The sequence below is a fragment of the Arachis ipaensis genome, chromosome B9 (genome assembly GCF_059453495.1).
Source record: "Arachis ipaensis isolate K30076 ecotype BB chromosome B9, ASM5945349v1, whole genome shotgun sequence".
In the NCBI taxonomy this organism is placed as follows: domain Eukaryota; kingdom Viridiplantae; phylum Streptophyta; class Magnoliopsida; order Fabales; family Fabaceae; genus Arachis; species Arachis ipaensis.
In genome coordinates, this window is record NC_142444.1 from 102,032,577 (window position 1) to 102,047,921 (window position 15,345).

Consider the following 15,345-nt stretch of genomic DNA (forward strand, 5'->3'; position numbering starts at 1 on the left):
ATATATATATTATCATTGATTTCTATCTTTAGCGGTTTTTGTGAGTTTATAGTATCTTTGTTAATGGAGGATATTAATAATTTGTATGAATACCGAAATCGATTTCAATAAATTTTAGGTTGGAATATACTTAATTTTTTAATAAATTTTTATTATTTTAAAAGTTTTGAGAATTACTTCAATTAATTAGTTTTTATTTTATTATAGAATAATTAAATCTTAAAGTATTGTATAAAATAAATTAGTTTTTTTGACAGAAAAATCAATCCATTTTGAAGACTTCTAGAATATAATATTTGATATGAATTTTTTTACAAACGTAATTTAAGTGTTTTCTAGGATAATAAAATTATTAGTATTTGATATGATGGATTATTTGTGCGTGTGGGTATTCCTTTCTTCAGTTCCTTGTTCTTAATTTCTCCACAGATTTGGTTCATGTATCCTTTCATAATATGAATTTTTATATATGTAACATGCAATCTATCATGTACCAAAGAATGTACACAGCTAGACCTTCTACATATATATAATACCATTGAAGTTTTCGATTTTCAGACCATTTGGAGCGTTTTATTATCATTATTATTGGCTGCTTCGTGAACATCATCATGATGATTCTGCTGCTTGGTTGGGTGGATCTTATTGTCTTTGACACACTTGGGTTCTTTGAATTTAGCCAAATTTGATAGTTCATCAACGGCTTTCACAATGTCTTCCACACGCGACACAGTTTCAATGAGCAATGAAGCCACAGTTACCACCTGAATTATTTCCATCACTGCTGGTATCATCATCATATTCAATTCAACTACTGAACCCACTACTTCTTCATCTTCTTCGTTTGTTGTTGTTGATGGTTTTTGTGGGATAATCAATAGATTGTTTGAATGTGAATTATTCAACAAGTCCCTCAGTTCTTGTGCTGCATCGTTCATCTCCATAATTAACATGTCAACTTTGGATGATTTTGTCATGTTCCTCATTGTTGTTGCTACCTCTTTTATGACGTTGGCACATTTGGATCCCAGTTTCACTGAGATGCCGCTAATCTTGTTCTTTATGTGATCTGGAGCCTGCGAAAAAATTCATTGCTTTCTACCTCAATTACTGTATCTAAAAGGTCATGATAAAAGTTAAAAATATAAAAGATATTACGTCGGTTCATTTATTGTCCATTGTCTTTTATATATATAACCGAAAGAGACCGTAAATACAAATTTAGCTAATATATATTTTTTATAAAATAAATTATGTGTACATTACAAATTAGTTATCAAATTAATTATTATATATTTATATAAAAAATATTTATATTATTTAATTTATTTTTAATGTAAATTTTATATTTTAATATATATTTTATATGAGTAATTGAACAATAATATTTTTTTGTACAAGTGATTAAATTATTTTTAGAATGTTTTTATATTGGTAAAGATTAATCTGATTAAATTAAAAATGTTATTTGTACACTAAAATCAACTACTAAAATTAGTCATCAATATATTTGTATATAAATACATGTGTAGTTTAATTTATTTTTAATGTGTATTTATATTTTAATTTGTATTTTATATTGGCTTTAGTAACTGACTTTAGTATACAAATAGCATAACTCATATTAAATATATATAATTTGCTATTTTATTTAGTTAATTACCTGATTATGTGAATTAATGCAGGCAATAAGAGCATCTAAGCAGGAAGCACAAGTGCGCATGGAGGCCCCTACTTTAACATACTGCTTCCATGGGTGACGGAAGTTGAACCGCCCATGTGCAGGCTCCCATCTTGCTAAATTTGCCTATATAAAAAACACAATATTATTATTATTATTATTATTATTATTATTATTATTATTATTGAATTTCTATCTGTAGATGCACATATATACCATAGTTTCTTCTGTTGCTTTGGAACTTAGGACACACTTGTAACCAATTAGCTTCGTTCTACACTCCTCGTCACTCGCTCCTTCCTGTTGATTATTATTGAAGTACTCATCTACATTACCTGAAATTAAATACACAAATATATTATTTATTAAGTAATATATTTACTTAAAATATTCGATAATATACCTAACTAAAAAATAGTTTTAACTATTTTGTTAAATAATTTAAGAATGGAATAAATACTTAAATTAATCTTCAATCAAAATGACAAAAAAATTAATCTATCTGATGTGTGAATAATTTTTTGATTATTTATTCTAAAAAATAAAATTGTGTTAGAGAGTAAAATGCTGGAAGCAGATTGTATTTACTCTTTCAGCTAAGAATGCATTAAAAAGTAATGGTAAAAGATCTAAATAAATTGGAGTAAGGAAGACCTTGTAGGGAATTGGCGAGCTTGTCAAGATTCTTAATAACCAAAAGATGAAGCTCTTGACCAGCCCAAATGGGGCAAATGGTCATGCTCACTATTATACAAAGGCATGTCCCAATTATAACTGTTGAAACTCTCTGTTGTGCCAAATCCAACAACTTCTCAACTCTATAACCCGACACCGCAACCAAACTGAATGTCAATATGAATATTAAGCACCCATAGTCAAAACGAGCCTTTATGCTCGGAATGAATCTCGAGAATGTTGTTGCAGAAGCTGCATGCACACAAATTAATTAGCAAGACGATCAATAATTATGTACCAATTAATAAATAATAGAGTAAATCTCTTTTTTTTTGCCTATTTATCGGAAGATTCAATTTATTTTCAATTGCTGAAGTAATTAGAGAACTTCCATGCATAATAATCTGTTGATATGTGAGGGACCATTTAAACTAATAACAAAAGCCGCTTAAATAATAATGATGTTTTTCAGACAAACAGCTAAGATTGGAAAGAATATTTATTCTAAATAATAATGCATATTCACAGATAAAGAGTGGTATTACCACAGAGGAAGAGAGAGACGCCAGCAATCATAGGCCCCCCTTGTTCTCCAGCTCTATCTGCTAACCAGTGAACCCCAATGGCTAGAAACCCAGCAAGTGATGTCCCACATATTCTATTTATAACTTTACAAATGGTTGCCCCTGCAATTTCATGCATCCATAATGTTACTACAATTTTATTATTTTTATTTACATGTATAATATTCCATCTTATTATTTACATTAACATCTTCTACGCTCACTATATTACTTAAATTATTTTTTATTAGTTTAATATTAATAATAATTAATTATAGTAGAAATATATCACGAATACATAAGATTTTTTTTTCATTTTTTGAGGTTGGTCAAAATAAGAAGAACTAATTTTTTTCCAGAAAAAATCTTATGTACTCCTTATGTATTCCTATTATAATTAATTATCTTGAACGTTAAACTAATAAAAAAATAATCTAAATATCACAGTGCACTAAAATTAAATTTGGTATATATTATAAGTATTAATTACCTACCTGCTGTGTATTCAAAAACTACCACAACTGTCATGACTGCCCACATAGAATTTCCACCAACTCCATCATATAAAGGCTTTATGTAGTAAAAAAATGAAACTGCTGAAAGTGCCACCCCAACTTTCAATCCATGGATGAATTTTCTAGGGTCATCCAAACCCATTTGCCATGCTTTCTTCACAAACTTGCAAACCTTCATACTCACCCCTACCATGGCTCCCCAAATACAAGCCACCATCACTGATGGTAATAACAATAATGATGATAACGCTAATGAGTGGTTATCATGATCATCATCTCCTAGTTTGATCTTCCATTCCACTACTCCTTTCACCACTTCCTTATCTTGTTGGCTCATCTTAGTTTCTTGTTGGAAACTATTTGTTTGAATTATTATTATTATTATCAATGTTAGTGGTAAAAGTGATGGAATATGCAAGGAGAATCTATAGGTGAACAAATAGTAGTGGAAGACACTTACATTTATATAGTTAGAGAATTAATGTTGAATGTGCTTGCTGTATGCAACATGAAGATTAGATAATAATATTATTGATTAGAAAAATAAGAATAAAATATATACTCCACCTTGAATTCCAAAGCAGCAGGGGATTATATTCTAATCTCATCATCACAAGTGTCAACTTTTATTACTTATTTTTTTCTAGAATATGCATGGTATAAAGAGTTTGAGATATCAAGCCTAGAAAATAAAGTCTCACATCTATTGACATACAACTAAATTAAGTGAAATGTATATTATATAAACAAGACATAAATCTTACTTTAAAAATTTAATTAAAATGTGAAGGGTAGATTATTATTATTATTATTATTATTAAAAATACTATTTATATATCAAAATTAATTATTATAATATATATAATTTAGTTCGTTGTTATATATATTTTATATATTAATATATTTTATACTAATAATTAATTTTAATGTACCTCTAACATAATTATATTGTTATTATTAATGTTGTTGTTGTTCATTTAATTTATCAGTTGAAGTCTCCCGTTTTTCCTCTTGACATAAATGATATGATATCACAAAACACTCAGAATTCTGTATGCATTATCTTAGCTTTTGTAAGCACATCTATGCACTCAAACCAAATAAAGTAGCAACATATACATACATGTGTACATCATTTATTACAATTTTATGGGGTGTACTCAACTACAGTCAATTATAGTTTTTTTTTTAATTTTGAAAAAAAATATCAATTTAGATTATAAAAAAATATTTAAAATTAAATAAAAAATTAAAATTTTAAAAAATATCTAAAACTAAATAATAACAAATATTTAAATTATTGTAAAATCATTTTAAAATTCTAAAATTTATTTTAAAAATTCTAAAATTATTTTAAAAATTTCAAATAAAAAATATTTGAAATATAATAGAAAAAACCATCCAAAATTTAACAAAAATGAGATGTCCAAAATTTTTTTAAAATTTTTTTGGAAGGAATCTCAATTCAAATTATCATGAGAAACATCTAAAACTTAATGAAAAAATTCAAAATCTATAAAAAATATCTAAAACTAAATAATAACAAAAACCAAAATCATTGCAAAATTATTTTAAAAATTCATTTCAAAAATTTCAAATATCATTTAAAAATTCCAAAAGAATTTTAAATTAAAATAAAAAGAAACATCCGAAACGTAATAAAAAATTCAAAACTTAACCATGATGAGATATTTAAAATTATTTTAAAAATTTTAAAACTTAACAAAATAAAACAAAAAAATAGAAAAAGAACATCTAAAACCTATGCAATGAAACATATAAACTATTAAAAAATTCATTCAACACCCAAAAATATAAACATCTAAAACATAAAAAAAATTCGAAACTTAAAAGAAAAAACATCCAAAACTTTAATATTGTTATAACTTGAATATTGCTCCTTCATTTATAAAGTTCTTTTAAAAATTGTTTTTGAGGTCAACATATTTAATAAAACAACTTATGTGATCTTAATATCACAATAAATTTGGACAGAGACAATCCTTTAAAAATATTGGTTAAACACACAAAAAATATTGTTTTTTAAAAAAACAATGCTTCTCCATGGCGTGGTAAGCATTCGTTGTTGGTGTGATGTGCGACCTTATTCCACATTCAACTGACTGTGGGTAATCAGTGGCGGTTGGCGGCACAGAGGACGGCATCGTGGGGTCACGATGGGCAGTAACAACGTTAAAGGGGCGTATCCTTGCCCTTCTTTCACAGTGTAAAATCATATGAAAGCGAAAAAGGATTAGAGAATTAATATTTATAATTTGGAGAAATAAAAATATTTAAGGTGTGAATTAAAACGCTTATTTTAAGGTTTTGGTCCAAAATTAGGCCAACGGACTAAGGAAATGAAATTGAGTTACACTGAACCCAAGTCGAACTATATATATCCATACTTAACACATAATTCAGCATATTCTCCATTCATTTTAGAAGGAGACAGCTGAAATTGAGAGAAGGGAGAAGAGAGGAGAAAACCTAACCTTAGTTCCACCTTTAAATCTCTATAACTTTTACTATGGAGTTCTAATCGCCGCACTGTTTGTGATTATGCAAAGCTTGTCTCTCCCTCTTCAATTATATTTGAATAGTTTGGTGAGTAATTCAAAATCCCAACCCCAGTTTCTCATTCAAATCTGAAATCGCATTTTTAGTTTGGGTATTGAAAATTTTTGGTGATTTTGATGTTATAAGGACTCTCTAACTTGTGTTCTTGGTGGTATTCATCATTAATTTTAGTGAGTAAAAGTAAGGAACTATTTTTTTCTCTTGATTCATTAATTTATGAAAATTCTAGTTTTTAATATTGTGCCAAATTGTATAATGTGATGTTAGATTGAGTAATTGAAAACTTGGCTTGGTGAAATTTTGTAAAGGAATGCTTGGAAGCTTGAAATTGCGATATTAAAGTATGGGTGGTAGTTTTGAGTACGCATTATGTATGGTTATATGAAAACCTAGGTTACTTGCTCCTAGGATAAGTTAAATGAAATTGATTGTTGATATATTTGAATAATGACTAGTATGAGTATCTTGTTAGTTGATGTGTTTTGACATGAAATTAAGGAGCATGATGTGATATTGTTGCAAGTGGATATTGTAATATGTGGATATTGTAATATATGATGGTGTCATGTTGCATGAAAATGAGTATGCATGTTGAAATTTTAATTGAAAATTAGATGCATAAATATTGTGATTTGTGAAATTTGGGCCAGAGGCCGTGATAGGGTGAAGAAATTTCTTATGTGGTAAGTTAAGCTAAGCGGCGTGAATTGTTGTATGAGAATATGAGGATTGATTATTGGTTAATTGAGAGTTTGAATATATGAATGTTGCATATTGTTGATGAATATGGATATAGTTAATGAAATGTGTTAAATAAGTTGGAAGTGGGTTAATTTAGGATTGAAATGGTGAAGGGTTGATGAATGAGTGTTTGGAATGTGTAGAAATGATTTTAAACTGGTTTAGGATTGAATTGAATTGAGAATTGATGGAATTAAGGGATTAGGTGAAATTGGTAAAAAAAATCAAATTTTTAGCCAACTTCGATGGGCCATAATTTGGCGCTAAGAGATTGGATTTGAATGAAATTTGTCTTAGGTTAAAGCTAGTGGAAAGATCTTTAAAACCATCTAGGAATGAAGGAATTGACTTTTGTAGAAAAAGTTGTGAGAGTTTGAATTTGTGGGTTTAAAACTAAATTTTGCAGAAATTGCAAAAAACTGAGGTCATGCACGCATGACCCTTGCATACGCATGGGTGTGTAACAAAAAAAGAATTGATTTTGTACGAGTTTCTTGCGCACGCACAAAAAACGGAGTTGTGCGTACACCCATGGCATGCGTATGCACAACCCGCATTTCCAAAATTGAATGTTTTTCGTGCACGTTCCGCGCGTGTGTGCAAGGAGGGATTTGTGCATATGCATGAAGCATGCGTACGTACAACTGTCTTGTTTTTTAAAGATGATAATTTTTAACTATTTTTCCTTATCCAATCCGCTGTTTCACTTTTGTAACCCCTATTTGAGATTTGATAACTATTTTCTAGGATTTGGAATGAATCTTGTGCCTTTAAACCATTTCCTTAATGTTCCAAACTTTGTAAATCCTCTAATGGGTATAGAACGGTGAATTAGAGGGTAGAAAGTGTTGGGAAGAAAAATATTGACTTGAATTGAGTTGGAAGTGATTGCAGAAATGGGTTGATATGATTGGATGATGAGAATGAGTTGATATGGTTGGATAATGAGAATGAGATGATATGATTGAATGATGAGATTGAGTTGATTCGAGAGGATAACGAGAATGAGATTATATGATTGAATGATGAGATTGAGTTGATTCGAGGGGATAATGAGAATAGGTTTGATTGATAATTAAGCATCTGAAGTAGATGCAAGGATTGTGGTTTTTTTTCGCTTGCTCTCAATTAGTATTTGAGCTTCTGGAACAGATGCAAGGATTGTGGTTTTGTCTCGCTTGCTCCCAGTCGGTATTTGAGTTTTTGGGGTAGATAAAAGGATTGTGATTTTGTCTCGCTTACTTCTAGTCGGTATTTGAGCTTTCAAGATAATATGCAAGGATGGTGGTTTTGTGTTGCTTGCTCCCGGTAGGAATTGAGACTTTGTTGACCCTCCGTCGTAAAATATGGCTGGGCACTTATACCTTCCTGGATGTTTTCCCCATGGGCATTGATCAATGAGTATGAGTTTGAGTTTGGGGATACGCGCACCGAGGGACTATCCAGGGTTAATTACTGGACATATTGGGTTTGGCTGTATAAACAACAAATGAGCTCATTGTCCATAAGGCATGCATGCATCATTTGCATTTGTGTGTTTTGTTTGGGTGTGCATCTTGTATTTGGCTTGCCTATTTGAATAATTGTACCTATATGCCAATTATTTTATTTTTTCTCTCTATTTCTGTATTCTTTTTATTGTCTTGTATGTGTTTGCACAGTTGAGAGATCCTTTATGATGACAGTAGTGACGCTGAGAGTTGTTCTTGATGGGAGGTGATGATTGAGAATTGTGGAAATAAAAGAAAAACTGATAATGAATGGATAATATTAAAACTAAATTTTGATATTGAATTATTAAATAAGTTGAAAATGTATGATATTGAGAGAGATGATAATTTGTATAAGAAAAAATTGAGATTTAAAGATCTCTATCTTTTTCTTTTTACTGCATTGTTATTATTAAATTCATGAGTTGTGACTAAAAATTTGGCAAGAGAATGAGCCATAGAAGAAGTCACAAATTGTGCACAGCAATAAATTGATATTTATGCCAAGTTTAGGTTTAACTAAAGAGTTAAAGAGTAAATATTGGGGTGAAAAAAATAAGTTTTAAATGGGTTGTTAGCTTTTAACCTATATAAATATATTTTTTTTATATTATATATATTTAAAACAAACTAATGGGTTGGTCCGTTAAACTACGGAATCAATCTATTTAGGTCATGAATTAAATGGTACGAATTGAAAAATTTATTAAAATTATGGATAAAAAATTATGTATTTAAGTGGTAAACGAGTTGACCCATGAATTATAACGTGTATATCCAATTTTACTTGACGGCTATGGTTATGGAGCAAGAGAGTGTGATAACTGATAAGGGTTTGTGAGGTTGTTTTTTTAATTGTGAATAGGAGAAAAAATGGAATTAGAGTAACTCTTTTAGATGTTTTAAATTTTAATTTTTTGAGTTGCTGGCTACATCACTAATTGATTCTCTATATTTTTTTTATTTATCAATATAATAATTATTCATATATAGATGTATGCATCCAAAATCACACGTATCACGAGTTCTTTTTTTGTGGGGGAGGGGGGGATTAGGTGGAAATGGTTAGTTTCAATATGAAATTACTTAGAAAAAGGAGTAATAACATTGTGTGTTATATTTTTAGATGTTTATATTGTAATAAGCACCAAATACAACAATAATTTGAATGTGAAAAATGAGAGAAAAATCTAAAACAGCCTCTGACAATTATTTCAAAAGACAACGAAGTTCTCGAAAAAAAATATTTAATCCAGTCCCTGAACTTTACTTTTATGAGACTGATTAGCCCCTGTGCCAAAAAAAGTGAATGTTATTTTTTTTTGCACAGAGGCTAATCAATCCCCAAAAAAAAAAAGACTGGGTTGGGTGTTTTTTTTCTTTGAGGCCTCGTTGTCCTTTTGAGATAATTGTGAGGGGCCGGACGAGGTATTCACTCGAAAAATTATGAAGAATTAACTTATTAGAATAAATATTGTCATCATATATACAAAAAAAATCTTAAACTTATCGAAAAATTATATAAATAATTATATTTTTAATACATTTTTCATGCAATAATAATTTTTTGAGTTTGCATGAATTTTTTATATAAACTTATTTTTATTTGTCTTATATTAACGGGTTTAACAAAAATTAAATTCTAAATTTTTTGGTCATAAAAACTTTAATATTATGTCATAATATTATTTCTTCTAAAAATTTAAGTTGATAGAAAAAATACATAAATAATTATATCTCTAATAAATATTATCGAAATTTAAGAGTGATAAGGGTGTCAATTTTACATACAAATAGATCAAAGATGTAGGGTGCAAAATCATTTTGATTACTTCTAATTTCTCAAATCAATGTTGACCTAAAACATTTTGGTAAGCATAGCTTATAAAATATCATAGCACGTATATGGTGTGCCTTGGGCCACCACCACCATACTAAATTGCTTGCGTGTTGTACCGCACCATACCCTTCACCTGATTCTTAGTGGTGGTTGATCAGATTCCTTGCCCTAAGTTTCTACATAGGATAACAAAAATTAGGAATTTAGGACATAGAACTATGTATGCAGGTACCGAATTTATTAGGTTATGAGTACGACCTTTTATTTTAAAAGATTTAATTCTTTTTGAGACAATGTGGGTTGTTGATTTTTTTTTTCTTTTTTAATGCACATTTCAAATTATTGGTCTGTATCATCTTATAGAATTATTTTGGAACTAATATAACATATTGTAGAGCACTTATCTAGCTTCTTCTAAATTCACTCTCTTATTTGAAAAGCTAATCCAACTATCAAAAGTAGTTGCTCTATTTTGTCACTTTCGGTCACTATTTTACTCGGTGCCCTAACTTTGACCTGAGCAATAATTAACTGATCTATAGGTAGAAAAATCTCTCTATAAAACTTAAAGAATGATGTTATTTACACTATTAAATCTCTCTTTTGAATCAATACTACCCATTTTTCAATTTTTTACGAAAAAATTGTGTCTGATCTATTTAACCCTTGATAAGATCTAAAGATTAAATAAAAAAGTTTGTGTTTAAAAATAAGAATCGTACCAAAATAATTCAAACAGGTGATTATATAGAATATAATAATTTAAATGTTCAAAAAATATTTTTAGCTTCGAATAAACGTCTTATACTAAAATAATGTAGCATGCTTTCTCACTGGAGAATCTTTTCAACTTGAAGCATCGTGCACTATAGGATCCTGTGATAAATGTCAACATTGTCATTGAAACACTAATTAATTAGGAATGGAAATATCAATTTCTTGCATACCATTTGATCATCATAGTGAATCAAACACATTAATAAATGGCATCTTTGTCATTGGAACAATAATCAATATGGACATATCAATTTCTTGCATACCATTTGATCATCAAGAGAATCAAACACATTAATGACCTAATATCTTCATATTAATTATTAACCGAAGGATGCTTAAAGTTTTAGGCTCCATTTAGTAAAGGTTTTATTTTTAAAACTAACTTATCAAAATTAGTTTGTGAAACGTAACAGTTTAAAATTTATAACAACTATATTTGGTAAAATAAAATAGAAAGAACTGTCAATAAATATAAGCTAAAAAAATGTGTTTGGTAAAATTATCTCTTTAGTATTTAAAATAATTTTAATAGACATAAATTTAACAAAAAAGTGTAAATATTTATTAAGGCTATGTTAAACATTTTAACTTAAAAATCACACACTAATTTAAAAAAGTATCTCCGTATAATAATGCTTTTAAAAATATTTATAACTTTTTAAAACTAAAAATACAATTATATGCTACAAAAAATATGCTCAATGCCGTCGAATTTACTATCGGATTTAACGACGGATGTTACCGACGGATTTAATGGCACTACAAGAGACACGGAGCATAGCGACCAAAAATTGCCAGCCGTTCAACTTATCGCCGCGAAACATGTCTCCAGAAGAACCAACCTTCATGTGCTGCACCATCGGTGGCGACTGCATCAAGAAATGCCGTTAATTTGGACTTTATCATAATTCAATTTTTATTTTGTCTTTTTTTTTTATCTTATAACCAATAATTTTCTCCAATATTGCAGAAACCTGCGAAGCGAGATTGGTAGCGCACGAAATCCTGGCACTGCTGTTCCACCGTGCGTCGCTGATCCATCCTCCTCTCTCCGGCGTCGAGCTTTCGACTTTCCTGCATAGTGCCTAAAATCCATACTCCCTCATCCACGGTGCGTGAAATCCTTAATCTCCGATCTACCCTGCGCCTCTATGTGGTTGTGGAGTCGCCGACTGCACTTCATCCTTCTCTCACCGGCGTCGAAGTTTTCCATCTCCTTGATCGTGCGTGAAACCCTTACACCTTCCTTCCCCTTGTGCCAATCTGAGCTATCGCAGCCTCTCCGCTGTTACTGGTTCGTTCTTCCACATTGATCTTTCTTTCTTGTTTTCATTCTTGGTTCAGAATTTTGATTCCGGTTATTTTGATTCAGAATTTGTCTATATCTTCTATTAATTGGGGTTAATTTTTGCTATTTAGAGTTAGGGATTTGAAGGTACTACTTGTTTTTATTTATTGTGTGCTTTGAATTGAAATTGATAGTTAGAGTAAATAAATGAAAAAAATTATGTGATTGACTCAGTTTCAATAATGTTTGATTTTGTTTTTGACATAATATTAACATAATAATTCAAAGAAGGAAATCGCAGATGTGCTTCAACTTAGTTTTGATGGATTGGAACCCCTCGAAAAGGAAATATTTTTGGACATTGCTTTTTTCTTTAACCACAAAAAGAATCCGCTTGTGCAAGGCATGTTGTATTGTCATGGTCTTCATCCAAAGATTGGAATAAGTGTACTCATCGATAAATCATTAATAACAATTGATAAATGCTATATTAGAATGCATGACCTGTTGCAAGAGTTAGGCATGAGAATAATTTGGGAAAATGCTCTAAATGAGCCATGGATGTGGAGTAGGATATGGTGCAAAGAGGATTTTCAACGTATTATGTTTGGAAATACGGTATGCAGTTTTAAATTTTTCAATTTTATAGAGTTAATAGGTAATTGATGTAATCTAATATTTTGTGAATTTTTTGTATTTAAGTCATTGATGATGTTAAGGCCGTGCAATTGATTGAACCATATGAAGAAAGAAATATGACATTAAGAGCAGAAACATTATCAAGAATGAGATGACTTGAATTTCTCAAAATAAAAAGTGTTAGTTTTTCTGGAAGTTTTAATAGCATTTCTAGCGAATTGCTCTATCTTGAGTGGGAAGATTATCCATTTACGTATTTTCTATCATGTTGTAAGCTATCCAAGCTTTTGAAATTAGTCTTGTGAAGGGTAAATTGGGTCACCTCTGCCTATTCTATTTTTCTTGCCAACTACTCCTTCGGGATTAAAAGCAACATGATCTTGATGGATCTCGCTTTGAATTCAAAGTAGATGACCACAACTATGTCGATAATGGGCATTTGTGTTTGGAAGTGAAGTGGGGAATGCGTGTGGTACTGAACCAGGATTTGGAGTAACCCAACTCTGGCAGATATTGATTTAGTTTGATGATTGCGCAACTCACAGGTATTCTTTCATCATCTCAATGTCCAATCTTTTCCAACCTTTGACATTCACATCACCAAATTAAACATTATTTTTCTGTTTTCCTTTTCCATTCATGTAATAATTTTTCTTCAGGGTCTGTATGTCATTTTAAAATATAAACGGTTTGTATTTTTCTTTTCTTATCAACACTATTTTTCCATTCCAACCAAACACATACTAGGCTTCCAGTAGATTCTACTGGAGTACAACACAGGAGGCTTTTCTTCCCATGTTCTATATTTCTACTATTGTTACTATTATTGTCACTCTATGATGCTATGTTATTCGAGTATTAAGCTTGAAGCTTGGCTGAAATTGTCTAATCTATGTCCTTGTTGGAGAGAAGAGGATTGAGATATGTTGAGGATGATTCATAATTAATATGAGTAACTGAAACTCATCAGAGAATAACTTATTGGTGTTTATGCTACCATGTTGCTGAAATGCACTTGGTTTTCTTGGCTAATTTGATGTAAATGGTGATATCCATGTTTCAAAATAAAGTAGCGTTCTTTATTTATGTATAGAGACATTTTTAGTGGTTATTGGCTTTTTACTATATTTGCCTCCACTTGATGTTATTAGTAAGTTGAGACTCTTGTTTGACTTTTATTTTTTTAAAAAAAGGAGACTGAGAAATGTGAATGTGATATAATAAACTCTGTGAGGCAGTAGAGTATTATATATGTTGTTGCAATTATCAAGTATCCATGGAAAGCTAACTTTTTTGGTAGCATTGTTGTATCAGTTATGATGGCTTTGCTTCTAGCAGTACTTGTATATATTTGAGCTTAATTAGTGTAAAGATTTCAATATGCTTCTGTTCTAATGTTACAAATCCTTAAAGCAATAACTTATATATTTGCAGGATTTTCTCTTCAATGATTATTGGGAGGATATAGGGACAATCAGGTCACTCTTTGAAGCAAATTTAGCCCTCACCGAACATGTAAGTATCATGTTTATCATAATCTAGCAGCAAGTTTACAATTATGATTTTGTTTCCTACCAAAAATAATTTATTAACTAATTTTCATTGATTAGGATTTAAGATCAGCCACGTTACATTTGTAAATTTAGCTATCCAGGTTTTGCTTTTATGAAGCAGGAAAACCAATGTATATATACATCAACGAGAAACTTACCACGATCAAATATTGATGATATCAAGGTTAGTACAGAAAAAAAAATAATACTAACTTGGTAGTATTTTATAACTAAGTATCAAAAGTCATATATATCGCTGGCTTAAGTGTGTGTTCGATTGTTTAATTAGACTAAAACATTTGTTATTTATCCTTATACAGATTGTTGACTCAATAGTATCGCATGGATCAATTCTGTGGAAGGACAGAGTGAAAAATAGAATCCTAGGATTGGACTTATTTTGATTTGAAGTAAACATTTTTTTGAATTTGACTATGCAATTCTTAGCAAGAGATTTACTATGTTGATATTTTTATAAAGATATTATTTTATTTTCCAGGTAATTTTGTTGTTTTTGCCACAAATTTATATTCAATAGATAAAAAAATATTAAGATTTATAGCATTAAAAAATCCAAAAAAGGCCAAAAAATTTATCTTTAAAATTCAAAAAAAAAAAACAGCGCTTTTTAAAAGGAATTTTTTTTTAAAATTTGTATTGAAAATAGTGGCGCTTTTATAACCGCCACAAACATTCATAAATAAAAAAAATGTAATAACATTGCGGCGGTTCGTAACTGCCGAAAGACTTTGGGTAGGGCAAGGGCTGTTCCTCATCTTCTTCAGGGACCGGGACAATCTTTTCATCCAGCACGATATTGTCTTGACTGAACAAGGAAAGATCGGCCTTAGGAGCCAGAACTTGAACTTGGGCCTTCAGGTTAGTAAACATCTCATCCATCCCTTCAGCCACAAACTCCTCAAGGGTGGCATATGTTTCCTTGGCCTTCTCCAACTCCTCCTGAAGGTCGAGCTTCTCCCTAAAAACCCGGGTATAGATCTCC

At 30.1% G+C, this 15,345-nt stretch overlaps 1 protein-coding gene across 1 annotated transcript; it reads right to left on the reverse strand.

Moving 5' to 3' along the window:
* Positions 1-419: 419 nt before the first annotated feature.
* Positions 420-3,840, reverse strand: LOC107616839 (aluminum-activated malate transporter 10). The gene is made up of 6 exons (XM_016318751.3): positions 3,414-3,840; positions 2,902-3,042; positions 2,336-2,608; positions 1,898-2,016; positions 1,664-1,807; positions 420-1,076 (listed from the first exon to the last, which is right to left on the reverse strand). Exons 1-6 carry the CDS (start codon positions 3,769-3,771, stop codon positions 555-557), a joined length of 1,557 nt encoding a protein of 518 aa, XP_016174237.1. The 5' UTR covers positions 3,772-3,840; the 3' UTR covers positions 420-554.
* Positions 3,841-15,345: the final 11,505 nt, after the last annotated feature.

Excerpts from the sequence above, each read along its gene's own strand:
- LOC107616839 (XM_016318751.3), bottom strand. The coding sequence starts at position 3,771 with ATGAGCCAACAAGATAAGGAAGTGGTGAAAGGAGTAGTGGAATGGAAG. Across the intron at positions 3,043-3,413 it reads AGTTTTTGAATACACAGCAG|GGGCAACCATTTGTAAAGTT; the intron begins GTAGGTAATTAA and ends ATGAAATTGCAG. Across the intron at positions 1,808-1,897 it reads AAGCAACAGAAGAAACTATG|GCAAATTTAGCAAGATGGGA; the intron begins GTATATATGTGC and ends TTTTTTATATAG.